Raw genomic sequence first — 14,466 nt, 5'->3', positions numbered from 1 at the left:
TGATCCCAGTGCTTTGGAAGGTCGAGGTGGGAGGATCACTTGAGGCTCCCTTGATGCATATAACACAAAATATGTGTTAATCAACTATGTTATTGGTAAGGCTTCCAGGAGTAGTTAAGTTTTGGGGGAGTCAAAAGTTATGCATGGATTTTCAACTGTGCGGGGATCAGTACCCCTAACCCCCATGTTGTTCAAGGGTCAACTGTAATCTTGGTACCTAATGACACTAACATAATTACTCATTTGCTTTGTGCTTCAGAATGTGTGTGTGTGTGTGTGTGTGTGTGTGTAGTTTTAAAATAATAGTAATACCTACATTATCAATACCACCACACTGAATGCTGTTTAAGATTTTGTGGTTCTTTTTGTCCTTAAGATATATCCCACTAGGTATGCCCGGTCAAAATACCCTTTTACTACTGAGTCAAATAAGAATCCATGAGTCTATGCTGATGTAAATAAATAAACAAGTAAATGAATGGGGAAAGAGGAAAAGTTTTAAGTAGAAAATCAAATTAGAAGAAATGCTGGAATCTGGCAGTTTTCATTATCATAACTGATTCACGTAAGAATCATCAAGGATGCTAACTTGTGGGTGAAAGTTTGAAGAGTGGTAAGATATTTATGTAATCTCTAAATATCTCCCTACAGGATACTTATTAATTACAAATGGGAAACTAGTAATTTTACAGGGGAGAAACCCAGCAGAAACTAGCAAAGTTAACACTGCTTCTAATGGGACTGATTGATAGCATGTGATTCCTGATATGATGCATTGAGAACTTGGCAACACTGCTGTGGTATTCCTGCCAAAGTACATAACCAGATCTAATCATGAAGGAACACTGGGCAAACCCAAAGAGGGACATTCTAGAAAGTAACTGGCCTATATTCTTCAAATACAGTTCCAGGTTAAAGTGATTAAAGGAGACTGAAAAGATAGATCTTGTTTTTAATATACATATATTTTTGAGACAGGGTCTCACTCTGTCACCCAGGCTGGAGTGCAGTGGCATGATCTCTGCTCACTGCAACCTCCACCTCCCGAGTTCAAGCGATTCTCGTGCCTCGACCTCCCAAGTAGCTGGGGTTACAGGAGCACGCCACCACACCGGACTAATTTTTTTGCATTTTTGGTAGAGACAGTGTTTTGGCATGTTGGCCAGGCTGGTCTCGAACTCTTGGCCTCAAGTGATCTGCCCGCCTCATCCTCCCAAAGTGCTGGGATTACAGGTGTGAGCCACTGTGCCCGGTTTGTTTTTATTTGTTATAAAGGATATTATTAGGACAACCGATGAAACTGAAACAAGGTCTGTAGAATACATAATGATATTAGGTCAATATAAATTATCTGATTTTGATAACTGCACTGCAGCTATGTAAAAGAATTCCTTATTTTAGGAAATATGTAAATGGATAAGGGTGAGAGATTGAGAAGGATTAAACAAATGAAAAAAAATGTTAACATAGAGAATCTGAGTAAAAGGTATATAGAATCCTCGTACTTGTTCTCATAACTTTTCTATAAGTCTAAAATTATGTAAAAACAAAACAAAAACCCCTACCCTATTTTAAAGTTACTAAAAATAGTAACTATTTTAAAGTTACTAAAAATAACTCCTTGTGGTTATGCTTTCACTTTGCAATAGAGCAAGGTTCTTTTGTTTTCATTAGATTTTGCCTTAATTTGGTGTTTTAATTATATAAAACATGTACATATGTTCTAAAGTACAAACTGTAAAACATACTATTCAGAGAGGTCTAGCTTTTGCACTCTTTCCCCACTCCCAATCTTTTCTTCACCACTGGTAACTATTTTTATTAGTTTTCAGTTTACTCTTCAATTTTTTAAAAATAAGAAAATACGCACAAATATTCAAAATTTCCACATAACAATATATTCTATAGGTAATTCCACTGCAGTACCTAGAGCTTTTTTGTGGAGGTTTTAAAATTTTTAATTTTATTTATTTTGAGACAGGGTCTCACTCTATCGCCCAGGCTGGAGTGCAGTGGCACGATCATGGCTCACTGCAGCCTCCAACTCCTGGGGCTTAAGCCACCCTCTTGCCTCAGCCTCCTGAGTAGCTGGGACTACAGGTACGTGCCACCACACTCAGCTAATTTTTGTGGTTTTTTGTAAAGACAGGGTTTCGCCATGTTGCCCAGGCTAGTCTCGAACTCCTGAGCTCAAGGGATCTGCCCACCTCAGCTGGCCAAAGTGCTGGGATTACAAGCATGAAGCACTGTGTCCGGTTTTTGTTTCTTAAAGAGAGACATTTGTATATACTAGCAGAGGTGGACACTGGAAGACAATAAAGTTCTCTTCTGAGCGCTTCTGTTCTCTTGGTGAAATAAAAAGTGGTCACCAGGTGGGAGTGAGGAAGGAGGGGGGTTCCTGGCAGTCTGAGAAGAGTACAGGTGTGAAAAAGTATTTTCAAGGAATAGGAGAATGAACTGATTAAACAGTGGTCCTCAAACCTTAGCATCAGGCCGGGCGCGGTGGCTCAAGCCTGTAATCCCAGCACTTTGGGAGGCCGAGACGGGCGGATCACGAGGTCAGGAGATCGAGACCATCCTGGCTAACACGGTGAAACCCCGTCTCTACTAAAATATACAAAAAATTAGCCGGGCGAGATGGCGGGCGCCTGTAGTCCCAGCTACTCAGGAGGCTGAGGCGAGAGAATGGCGTAAACCCGGGAGGCGGAGCTTGCAGTGAGCTGAGATCCGGCCACTGCACTCCAGCCTGGGCGACAGAGCGAGACTCCGTCTCAAAAAAAAAAAAAAAAAAAAAACCTTAGCATCAGAATCACACAGGTTGCTGAGCCCCATCCCCAGAATTTCTGGCTCACAGGTCTGGGATGAGGTCAGGAACATGCATTTTTTTCTTTTTTGTTTTTTGAGATGGAGTCTCGATCTGTCACCCAGGCTAGAGTGCAACGGTGCGATCTCAGCTCACTGCAACTTCTGCCTCCCAGGTTCAAGCGATTCTCCTGCCTCAGCCCCCTGAGTAACTGGGATTACAGGCGCGTGCCGCCACACCCAGCTAATGTTTGTATTTTTAGTAGAGACGGGGTTGCACCATGTTGGTCAGGCTGGTCTTGAACTCCTGACGTGAGGTGATCTGCCCACCTCGGCCTCCCAAAGTGCTGGGATTACAGGCGTGAGCCACTACACTCAGCCTTTTTTTTTCTTTTCAGGGACAAGGTTTTCTTATGTTGCCCAGGCTAGACTCAAACTCTTAGGCTCAAGTGCTCCTCCCATCTCAGCCTTCCAAGTAGCTGGAACTACAGGCGTGCGCCACCATGCCCAGCTAAGAACATACATTTCTAACAAGCTTCTGAGTGATGTTGATGCAACTCATTTGGGACCTGTTTTGAGAACCACTGGACTAAGGAAATATACCAGGATTGTTGGCAGCCCATGGTCCCACTTGAGGTTTATAGTCATGAATTTGAAGCAAGACCAATCAGCATCTTTGAGTGTTTGTATCCAGTAGTCTTCATTTTAGGCCTGGAATAGGTGGTGAGCTGAACTTAACCGGGGTTGGGATTTAAAGAGAACGGTGATATCAGTAATAGATGGCACCAAACAAACGTATACATTTATTCTTTTCTATTTCTATCTTTATATAAATAAATACCTTACAATCTCAACAAGAGAAAGAGGAAGCGTGAAGGGAAAAGGACATATCGAAAATGAGCTAAGAACACAGAGACAAACCAGAAAGTCCAGAATGAACAGGAAAAGGCGTATATAAAGAAATAACTAGAAAAAGATTATACTCAAATCTGGTGGTAGCTGTGTTGACTCACATTGAGGAGAAAATGTGGTCACAATATGAGGAAACTGAAGATTAAAACAATTAGTATTTTGAAAAGGGTTGGCTTAGGTGTAGGAAAATAATATAGAAAAAAATATATTCATACTAGATTATATGAAATAGAATGCACATAGGTAAATGCCTATTTAGTCATTAAAAAATTCCTGATAGGATCTTGAAGAGATATATGCATACTCATGTTCACTGCAGCAATATTCACATTAATCAAGAGGTGGAAGCAACCAAAAACTCCATCAACAGATGAATGCATAAGGAAAATGTGGTGCATATACAGTGGAATATAATGCAGTTTGATAAAAGAAGGAAATCCTGTAACATGCTGCAACACAGATGAACCTCGAGGATATGACACTAAGTGAAATAAACCTGTCACAAAAGGACAAACACTGTGTGATTCCACTCATATGAAGTATCCAAAATAGTCAAAATCAATGAAACACAAATCATGATTGTCAAGGGCAGCGGAAAGAGGAGAGAAATAATTTAGTGGTAAAGGGTTTTAGTTGTGTAAGATGAAAAACTTCTAGAAACTGTTGCACAACAATGTGAATATGCTTAACACTATTGAATTGTACACTTAAAAATGGTTAAGATGGGGCTGGGCACGATGACTCATGCCTGTAATCACAGCACTTTGGGAGGCTGATGTGGGTGGATCACTCGAGGTCAGGAGTTCGAGACTAGCCTGACCAACATGGCAAAACCCCGTCTCTATTAAAAATACAAAAATTAGCCAGGGATGGTGGTGCATGTCTGTAATCCCAGCTACTCAGGAGGCTGAGGCAGAAGAATAGCTTGAACCCAGGAGGCAGAGGTTGCAGTGAGCTGAGATCGTGCCACTGTACTTCATTCTGCCTGGGCGACAAGAGCGAAACTCTGTCTCAAAAAAAAAAAAAAAAAGGTTAAGATGGTAAATCTAATGCTACATATTGTACCACAATAAAAGAAAATCCTGCCAGACCAATACAGTAACCACCTTCCTTCTCAGAGGTTCTGAGGGGAAGTAAAAGCTACAAAACATTTTTATTCTAGCAATTTAAAAATATCCTGTCCCATATATCATATTTACAACAAACAAAAAGCTCTGGAGAATATCATGTTCAGAAGAGTGTATCCAGAAATAATTAGAATGTTAGATACAGCCCAATGAGTCAAGTATTTAGTGTAAACAAAGCCGCAGGACAACACTTATGGGGAGAATGAAAACTAACTTCTTCATTTCAAATGGCAACAAAAAAAGGGAGATAACACTAAACTGCACGGTCAGCAGTTACATAGATGGACAGATAGTGGTTAAATTTTGGACTAGCATCAAAACCAAAACTGCAGAATCCCATCATTATTTTGCTTAAAATACAGGTGATGTTTTAATTTGCTTGGGAGAGTTTATCATAGTGATAAAAAGGGGAGAACACCATCAGAAATCTCATCTAGTCCTAATAACACAAGATTGTTTTAGCAAAGGTCTTAAAGGAATACATGGAAATATGCTAAAATAATGTACAAATGAAGTAAAACTAAAAAAGAGTAAAGTAATTCATCATTAATGTTATTATAATTCAATAAAGGAATGCCACTTTATCTGAATAACTTAATTTCTAAAACAAATCCAAAAAGAAACAGAAATTCAGTGCTTGTGCTTTGAAAGTCCATATAGCATATTATGTATCATTTCTTACAAAAAATAGAAAATACATATTTCTGCTTAGAATTTATAAAGCTTTTAAATTTTGGGCGGGGGAGGAAAACTTTCCACAATTATCAAGTTGGAAGGTATTCATAAAGAAGATATAAATAATTTCCTAAAGTTCAGTGTTGGTTGAGCTTAAAGTTGTTCCATGGTAGCAGGGCTTTTTAATATTTTCAAAAGGAATCTGAGAGTTGTCATAATGAAAAAAGAAAAAAAAAAAAAAGAAGGGGAAAAAAAAACCCTACCACCACATGTGAACATAAAAAAGAGAACCCCAACCAATTGCACCACGACCGGATGGAAGAGCCCAGCGGACACAACCAAGACGAGTCTCAGTGTCTAGGGAAGCTTGGGGTTCAGCTCCTTTTACTTCAGGCGAACCTGTACTGTGAGTATTGATTTCAGCTCTATAAATGAACCTTTATTTCAGCTAAAATTTGATTATCTGAACATTCAAAGTGAAACGTGATTCATCGTGATAAGGCTACTGTAATGTCAGCAGTTCTTTGCTTTTAGAACTACTGAGTAAATTGCTTGAATGACGCCTCTGCCTTGATTTCAAATGAGACTGCCTTTTTAGTTATTTTAAGTACTTTAAGACATTCAAGGTATTTAAGCTCCTACTGTCAATATAGTCACATTGTTGATACTGCATTTGGATACTGCCATCAAGATTTGCAGATCTACTTGCATGAATTAAAAGTTATTTTCATATGCAATACATTTTATTTCTAATGTATTATAAATTATAACTTATTGACTTTATTAAGTTATGCTGTCTCCCTATTTTCTATTACTGTCTTTTCTTTATTATATTATTACTACTTTATAGTATTACCAAACCATATAACATTTAAGTTTGGTGTTTCAGAAGTAAATAAGGTGAATATTAGGTAACAGAGAAAGCGAAATATGCTTTAGTTCAAATAATAATTTTTAAAAATGTGTTTTTTATGGACACAGTTAAATTTGTAACAAAACCTAACACATTACTAATAGTATTATTTCTAAGTAATATGTTTTCAATTTTCATTTTGTATACAGCAGTTAATGCAATTTTGAAGCATGCCCTGAATAGATTCAGTCATTATCAAGTCAAACTAAAAACGGTGAAAGGTTGCGACTATTACCAAATAGGTATGTATTTCAACATAGCAATGTGATATTTTCACAAACATACCCAAACTGCATTTTAAAAGCTTCTGCTCATCTGGAGTCACAGTGGAATCTGTTGGGTCCTGCCCTGTGGGTCCAGTACTCCTACATGAGCCAGTTGAAAAAAAAACTGCAGGAGTAGGTGGTGGTGCGAGGGTACAATGAGCTAAACTATGTTTTTGAACTTGTGAATAGGATTTGCCACGTAACAACATTTAAAAAACATTATCCACTATTACAAAACTATTGTGACCACTTCAATATAGCACATGGGTCACAAGCAATGTCCGCTGGGAAATTAATCCCCTATGTAAACACAGTGGTTTGTTTCTTATCTTCACAAGCAATTCTTAACATATCAAACAAGTAAATTTAAAAGTATCAATAAATAGCCTTATATAGTGAATGACATTGTAATGTATCAACCAACTTCAAAAGAGAAAAAAAACCAGTCACCAAGTTTAAAACAGAATCTAATTGTGATTTTTAATTAAAAAAAAATTTTTTTTTGAGACAGACTCTCGTTCTGTTGCCCAGGCTAGAGTGCAGTGGCATGCACAGCTCACTGCAGCCTCTGTCTCCTGGTTCAAGCAATTCTCCAGCCTCAGCCTGAGGAGTAGCTGGGACTACAGGTGCGTGCCATCACGCCCTCCTAAATTTTTTTTTTTTTTGGTATTGTTAGTAGAGGCAGGGTTTCGCTATGTTGGCCAGGCTGGTCTCGAATTCCTGGCCTCCAGTGATTTGCCTGCCTCGGCCTCCCAAAGTGCTGGGATTACAGGCATGAGCCACTGCGCCAAGCCAATTTTTAAAAAAAATATTCTTTATTTTTTTGAGACAAGGTCTTAGTCTGTCACCCAGGCTGAAGCACAGTGGAGTGATCTCGGATCACTGCAACCTCTGCTTCCCAGGCTCAAGCGATCCTCCCACCTCAGGCTCTGAGTAGCTGGGAGTAGCTGGGACTACAGGCACATGTCACCATACCCAGCTAATTTTTATATTTTTTGTAGAGACAGGGTTTCACCATCTTGCCCAGGCTGGTCTAGAACTCCTGAACTCAAGTGATCCTCCTGCTTCAGCCTCCCAAGTGCTGGGATCACAGGCATGAATCATGGTGCCCAGCTGTCAATTTGTGAATCAATAATTGTATGCTAGCTGTCTAAAACATGGTTGTAAATGATGGCCACTATTATAATGTAAGCAAATGCATTGGCTTTGCTTTATTCTCTTTAAACTGAAGACTAAAGCAAAACCAGAAACGCTTATTGACAGACCATCCAACTATTACTTATTTTACTTGCAGATTAGAGCTGAGGCAAATGGTTTCAGGATATGTGCTTTGTGCTAACAGCTTTCTGGAGACATCCTGATTATGGCTATCGGGTCTAGAAGTAAGTTTAAAAAGATATGCTCTGCGGGTAGTGGCAATCATTCTGATGAACGATTTGTGATTCTGTAAGCTCTAGATTTACTTCCTTATAATAATGGACATAGCAAATAAGAAGATTAACACCCTTTCCAAAGAAGTAAAGCTAGGTGGCATAATCTGTTTTTAAAATTGTTAAAGTGTATGTTAAAGGAATCATGTCAAAATACTGCTGATAGAACTCAATATTAATCAAGAAAATGCTGATCCTATGTGAAAAGGAGTGAGGTTTGGTGAAAAGCATCATGGGCTCTAAAAGTCAGATCTGAGTCCCACCTTGGGCACTGTCATTTAAGAATTGTGTGGCTTGCCAAGTGCGGTGGCTCATGCCTGTAATCCCAGCACTTTAGGAGGCAGAGGCGGGCGGATCATGAGGTCAGGAGTTCAAGACCAGCCTGGCCAACACAGTGAAACTCCGTCTCTACTAAAAATACAAAAATTAGCTGGGTGTGGTGGCACATGCCTGTAGTCCCAGCTACTTGGGAGGCTGAGGCAGGAGAATTGCTTGAACCCAGGAGGCGGAGGTTGCAGTGAGCTGAGACCACGCCATTTGCACTCCAGCCTGGGTGACAGAGTGAGACTCCATCTTAAAAAAAAAAAAAGAGTTGTGTGGCCAAGAGTAAAGATCATAACCTCTTGAACTTTCTTTCTTTCTTCCTTTATTTTTTTATTTTAGAGACAGGTTCTTGCTATGTTGCCTTGGCTGGCAGGCTGGTCTTGAACTCCTGGTCTCAAGTGATCCTCCAGCCTCAGCCTCCCAAAGTGTTGAGATTACAGGCGTGAGCCACTGTACCTGGTCAACCTCTTGATCTTTCATTCCCTCTTTTGTGATACCTACCTCACAGAGTATTGCAAGGATTATGCAAAGGAAGTAACATAAATGTGTTTAACACAATGTCTGGTACACAGAAAGTACTAAATAAATATTAGTTAATGGTTTGGTCATCTAGCTTAAGGGTTCAATTCTGACTGCACATTAAAATCCCCTGAGAAGCTTTTAAAGGAAACCAGTGCCTGAAACCCATTCCAGACCAATTAAATCAGAGTATCTGGGGAAGGAGCCAAGCACTGGTATCTTTAAAAAGCCCTCAAAAGGATTCTAATATGTAGCCAGGATTGAGAACCACTTATAATCCCTTCTACAAAGAATCCAATTGGTGGTAGTCTCAAAAATCTCCAGTGGTAAGATCCTTATATTGCCTCCCAAGAGAGATCATTTCATTAGAAAAAAATGATTTCTTTAAAAGGAGGCAACATCTGTCTCTGCAATTTCTATCATTGGTTCTTGTTTTGCTTTGCGAAGACACATATAACAAAGTGAAACCCTTTTCTCTATGGCTTTGTAAAGCATTCTCATCTTCAAGGTAAGGTGCTTATTTCCTTCAATTTGCTTCTATGACATGATTTGAGTTCTTCTCTCCATTTTGTCCATGGCCTTTTCTAAGTGTGCTGCTGTGGATCAAACACTACATTAAAGGTGAGATCCTACCAGCTTGGGACAGAAGCAGTTTAGTAGTAACAATTTTCATTTCAGACACCACATATCTAACTAAAGATGGGTTTTTCGTTGCCACCACACTATGCTACTGATAGAGCAATTGCAATTGTGTTTGTTAATGCAGCTAAAGCTCTTCCTGTACTTGTACAGCTGCTTTTAATATCCACATGTAGAGCTTCATATGTATTTCTAATAAATTCCCTCTTTGATTTAGTATTATTTATTGTGCTAAGCATTAGGTACAGAGAGCCAAACAAAATTGATTTGGTTCTTAATCCTAATGGAACTTAAAATCTAGCATGAGAGAAGAAAAAAATCAAAAATAACTACTTACAGGTGAGTTTTTCATGTCACTTCAGCTACTTGAGCTCTCAAAATCACATCACTTCCTGTGCCTCAATTCTCTAAACCTATGAGAGCTCCCTAGATAACCACACAATATAGGTGGTCCCTCTACAGACACCCATTTCCTGGTAATGCAGGTTGCATTATCAGTTTCATTTTTGGCAGCCTGACATTCTTTCTAGATTGCCCTTTCCTTTTAGAATCTTAGATCACAGGCTGGGCATGGTGGCTTACACCTGCAATCCCAGCACTTTGGGAGGCCGAAGCGGGAGGATCACCTGAGGTCAGGAGTTCAAGACCAGCCTGGCCAACATGGTGAAACCCCATCTCTACTAAAAATACAAAAATTAGCCGGGCATGGTGGTGGGTGCCTGTAATCCCAGCTACTCAGGAGGCTGAGGCAGGAGAATCACTTGAACCCAGGAGGTGGAGGTTGCAGTGAGCTGAGATCGCGCCATTGCACTCTAGCCTAGGTGACAAGAGCAAAACTCTGTCTCAAAACAAAACAAATCAAATCAAACAAACAAAAAAACCAGAATCTAAGATCACAAGAAACATGCCTATATCTTTCTATAAACTTTCTGAAATTTGTCTCCCTACAGTTAAGACACATGACAAACTAGACTCAGTCCTTCCTCGCTCCCTTCCTTTCTCCCTCCACTTTCCTGAATTCTGGAAACAGGCTCTTACCAGGGATTACATAACTTCCTCTTCACCAGCCAGTTCCTCTTCTGTGGAATCAATGCTCCCCAACTTTACAACATTTTAAACCTTAATGTTACCCTCTACCAAAATGCTTTGTTCTTAATCAAATTATGGGTAGAGCTTTAAGAAAGGCTATTTTTCTCTGTGTATAAGATCAAATCAGGGACTTAATTTATGTAATTCAAATCCACTTTGCATGGTAGCAGTCAGGGTTTGAATGTCCACTCCTCCAGAATGTTTACTAATAGGGTCTCTGTCTTATTCACCTTCCTTTCCCACAGAGTACTTAGCCAAGTGTGAGATATTTACTAAAATGAGATTAATCAAGAGGTGTTTATTAAAGCTAACTTTTATTAAGCAATCACTATGTGCCAGGATTAAGTTCTTCTTATGCATTTTTCATTTTCACAAATGAGAAAACTAAGGCATAGAAAAGATTAAGTTATTTGCCCTTGGTCACAAGTTAGTTGGGTCTGATTTTGAAAACCTTGCTCTGGGCATCTTTATGTTAACCCTGCTAAGTGGCTGCTGTAGAGAAATAGGGCAGTCACTCTAAGAGAGAAATGTGATTAGACCTCCAGAAACGCTTTCTTTACTTGTTGTGACCAGCTCTCAGACTAAGCTCTTCACAGCAGTCACTGGGCCAATAATAAGTAGCTTTGCAAATATTCTCTGCTGCCACAAACAAGTAGAATTCAAACACTATCTCTTTGAAGGTTCTAGCAAGTCTCAAATTATTGAACCCAGGGCACATTTAAGCTTTGGTCAGGTTACTTTCAAAATCTTGGATTGCACATGCTGTTTCCCATCTACGTTATCACTCTATGCTTCTAGGTTAGGAGTGGCTAACTAGCAGCTGCCAGCTGACTTGGTTTTGTTTGGTTACTTTTTTCTCCTGTCCACTGATACAAGAGTCTGTGTAACCTTGCAGGTGCTGTGTTCTCTTAGTCTATTATGTTAATTGCATGCCCTAAGATCCCTACCTTGGTCTTAGGCTGAAAAGAAATTGAGGATCCTCTTCTTTATTCCCACTTACAGAATGAGACCGCCACAGTAAGTCACATGCCATGTAGCAATACATGTCAAAATGAATGAATGCCACATACGAGGGAAAAAGTCAAGGCAGGAAGTGGTTCTGAGTCTGGGCAGGGCCAGCAGTAGGCCCAGCTCTCTTACGGCTGTGCATACCTTTAGAGAAACTGATGCTCATCTTTGAGAAATATGAGCTGTCATTTCTCTTTACTACCATCTCTATTCCCATAAGAACTTCCCTAAGAGAAGATGATTTCATAAATTGAGTTGTTTTAATATAATACATGAAACAGACCTTGAATGTAGGCCATGGCCACAGGAAAGGTTAGCATGAAGGTGCAAACAGGAGGCAGTGTAAGGTCACTAGCTGTCACAGGAGCATAAGCAGATTAGACAATGAAAGAAGGTACAAAGCCGAAGATAAACTTCATGAGATATCCATGAGATACCACACTATGTGCTGCTTGTTTAAGGATACAATGTTACTAGATGAAGTAGGATAAAAGTAAAGTTTCTCACAATGTCTGAAAATAAATCATTTATTACTTACACTGTCTTTTTTTTTTTTTTTTAAAAAAGAGATGGGGTCTTGTTCTATTGCCCAGGCTGGAGTGCAGTGGCACAATTATAGCTCACTACAGCCTTAAACTACTGGATTCAAGCAATCCTCCTGCTGTAGCCTCCAGAGTAGCTAGGACCATAGGCGTGTGCTGGGAGGCCCAGCCTATTATTTACACTTTTAGTTAAAGTAACTGTTATTAAAATAGCAAATGACTCAATGTTTGGCATTCTGTTGTAGGAAAAATCTGAAGACATGAGAACTACACATGAGGAATATGTCATTTAGCACTTTCACTTTTTGATCTCCACAGAAGACAATGAGAAGTCACATCATAACCATGACGACAACTTCAGTCAGCAGCTGGCCTTACTCCTCCCACAGAATGCGCTTTATAACCAGTCATAGCGACCAACCGCCACAAAACTTCTCAGGAACACCAAATGTTACTACCTGTCCCATGGATGAAAAATTGCTATCTACTGTGTTAACAACATCTTACTCTGTTATTTTCATTGTAGGACTGGTTGGGAACATAATCGCCCTCTATGTATTTCTGGGTATTCACCGCAAAAGAAATTCCATTCAAATTTATCTACTTAATGTAGCCATTGCAGACCTCCTACTCATCTTCTGCCTCCCTTTCCGAATAATGTATCACATTAACCAAAACAAGTGGACACTAGGTGTGATTCTGTGCAAGGTTGTGGGAACACTATTTTATATGAACATGTACATTAGCATTATTTTGCTTGGATTCATCAGTTTGGATCGCTATATAAAAATCAATCGGTCTATACAGCAACGGAAGGCAATAACAACCAAACAAAGTATTTATGTCTGCTGTATAGTATGGATGCTTGCTCTTGGTGGATTCCTAACTATGATTATTTTAACACTTAAGAAAGGGGGGCATAATTCCACAATGTGTTTCCATTATAGAGATAAGCATAATGCAAAAGGAGAAGCCATTTTTAACTTCATTCTTGTGGTAATGTTCTGGCTAATTTTCTTACTAATAATCCTTTCATATATTAAGATTGGGAAGAATCTATTGAGGATTTCTAAAAGGAGGTCAAAATTTCCTAATTCTGGTAAATATGCCACTACAGCCCGGAACTCCTTTATTGTACTTATCATTTTTACTATATGTTTTGTTCCCTATCATGCCTTTCGATTCATCTACATTTCTTCACAGCTAAATGTATCGTCTTGCTACTGGAAAGAAATTGTTCACAAAACCAATGAGATCATGCTGGTTCTCTCATCTTTCAATAGTTGCTTAGATCCAGTCATGTATTTCCTGATGTCCAGTAACATTCGCAAAATAATGTGCCAACTTCTTTTTAGACGATTTCAAGGTGAACCAAGTAGGAGTGAAAGCACTTCAGAATTTAAACCAGGATACTCCCTGCATGATACATCTGTGGCAGCGAAAATACAGTCTAGTTGTAAAAGTACTTGAGGTAAACATACTAAAATGAATTATATAATACAGCCTCTTAATTCTTTGAAGAACTAAAAAAATTAGGAAACAAAGTTCTAGCATTTACAAAAGTCAGATCTCAAAGCTCTGCTTGTAACTGTGATATTTCATTTGCTTAACTGTAAACCATTTCAAGGTACTATCTTTTAAATCTCTACGTAAAATCTTTTCAAAATACATTTTTAAGCTAATACTCTTAACATAGATTATGAAGTTAGGTGAAATTTATGACTTTAACAGCAAAATAATTAAAGTGCCATCATTTCTCATGTCACTAAAGTAGTTATTAAAATCAAGCACTTGATACTAATTTAAAGTGTGTTTAAAAGTAAATGATTTGGGAACTGACAATGTATCAGAAAATATATGTTCATTTATCATTTTAAAATCTTGTATAATTTACCACTGTGCTCATTTATGCCTAAATCTCTATAATAGATGAGAAGATAATTAATAAAATCCTAATTAAAAAATGAGATCACCCACTATCTATGACTGCTTAGATAAAAAGGGAAAGAATTTAAATACTGTATAGTAAAAATTAACAGATAAGCTAACAATTCAAAAGCCTAGCAATAGGTCTTAAAACCACACCTTACTTAAAACAGGTTTATAAACAATAGGGTCATTTCAGACACACTTTGGTACAGTTAACATTGAACATGCATATTCTGTGATCCAGCAAGTCATCTACAAGGTATACATCTTACAGAATCACTCAGATATGTA

At 38.7% G+C, this 14,466-nt stretch overlaps 2 protein-coding genes across 18 annotated transcripts in view; one reads left to right on the top strand and one right to left on the bottom strand.

Moving 5' to 3' along the window:
• The window catches only part of CASK (calcium/calmodulin dependent serine protein kinase), a 401,591-nt gene that overhangs the window by 167,453 nt on the left and 219,672 nt on the right, over positions 1–14,466 (bottom strand). The gene's annotated exons all lie outside the window — the stretch shown is intronic.
• Positions 5,804–14,215, top strand: GPR34 (G protein-coupled receptor 34). 7 transcript variants are annotated; one of them, XM_033201857.1, is made up of 4 exons: positions 5,804–5,922; positions 6,579–6,671; positions 7,990–8,077; positions 12,565–14,215. In XM_033201857.1, exon 4 carries the CDS (start codon positions 12,571–12,573, stop codon positions 13,714–13,716), a length of 1,146 nt encoding a protein of 381 aa, XP_033057748.1. In that variant the 5' UTR covers positions 5,804–5,922; positions 6,579–6,671; positions 7,990–8,077; positions 12,565–12,570; the 3' UTR covers positions 13,717–14,215. The 7 variants fall into 7 exon arrangements, with proteins under 7 accessions (XP_033057748.1, XP_033057745.1, XP_033057749.1 ...); XM_033201854.1 differs by having other exon boundaries at positions 12,492–14,215; XM_033201856.1 differs by having other exon boundaries at positions 5,816–5,922; positions 6,582–6,671; positions 12,492–14,215.

This window comes from Trachypithecus francoisi, unplaced genomic scaffold, assembly GCF_009764315.1.
Source record: "Trachypithecus francoisi isolate TF-2019V2 unplaced genomic scaffold, Tfra_2.0 Lachesis_group6, whole genome shotgun sequence".
NCBI classification, from domain to species: domain Eukaryota; kingdom Metazoa; phylum Chordata; class Mammalia; order Primates; family Cercopithecidae; genus Trachypithecus; species Trachypithecus francoisi.
The sequence above is the reverse complement of the archived record's forward strand: the minus strand, read 5'-3'. Positions and strand labels throughout refer to the sequence as shown.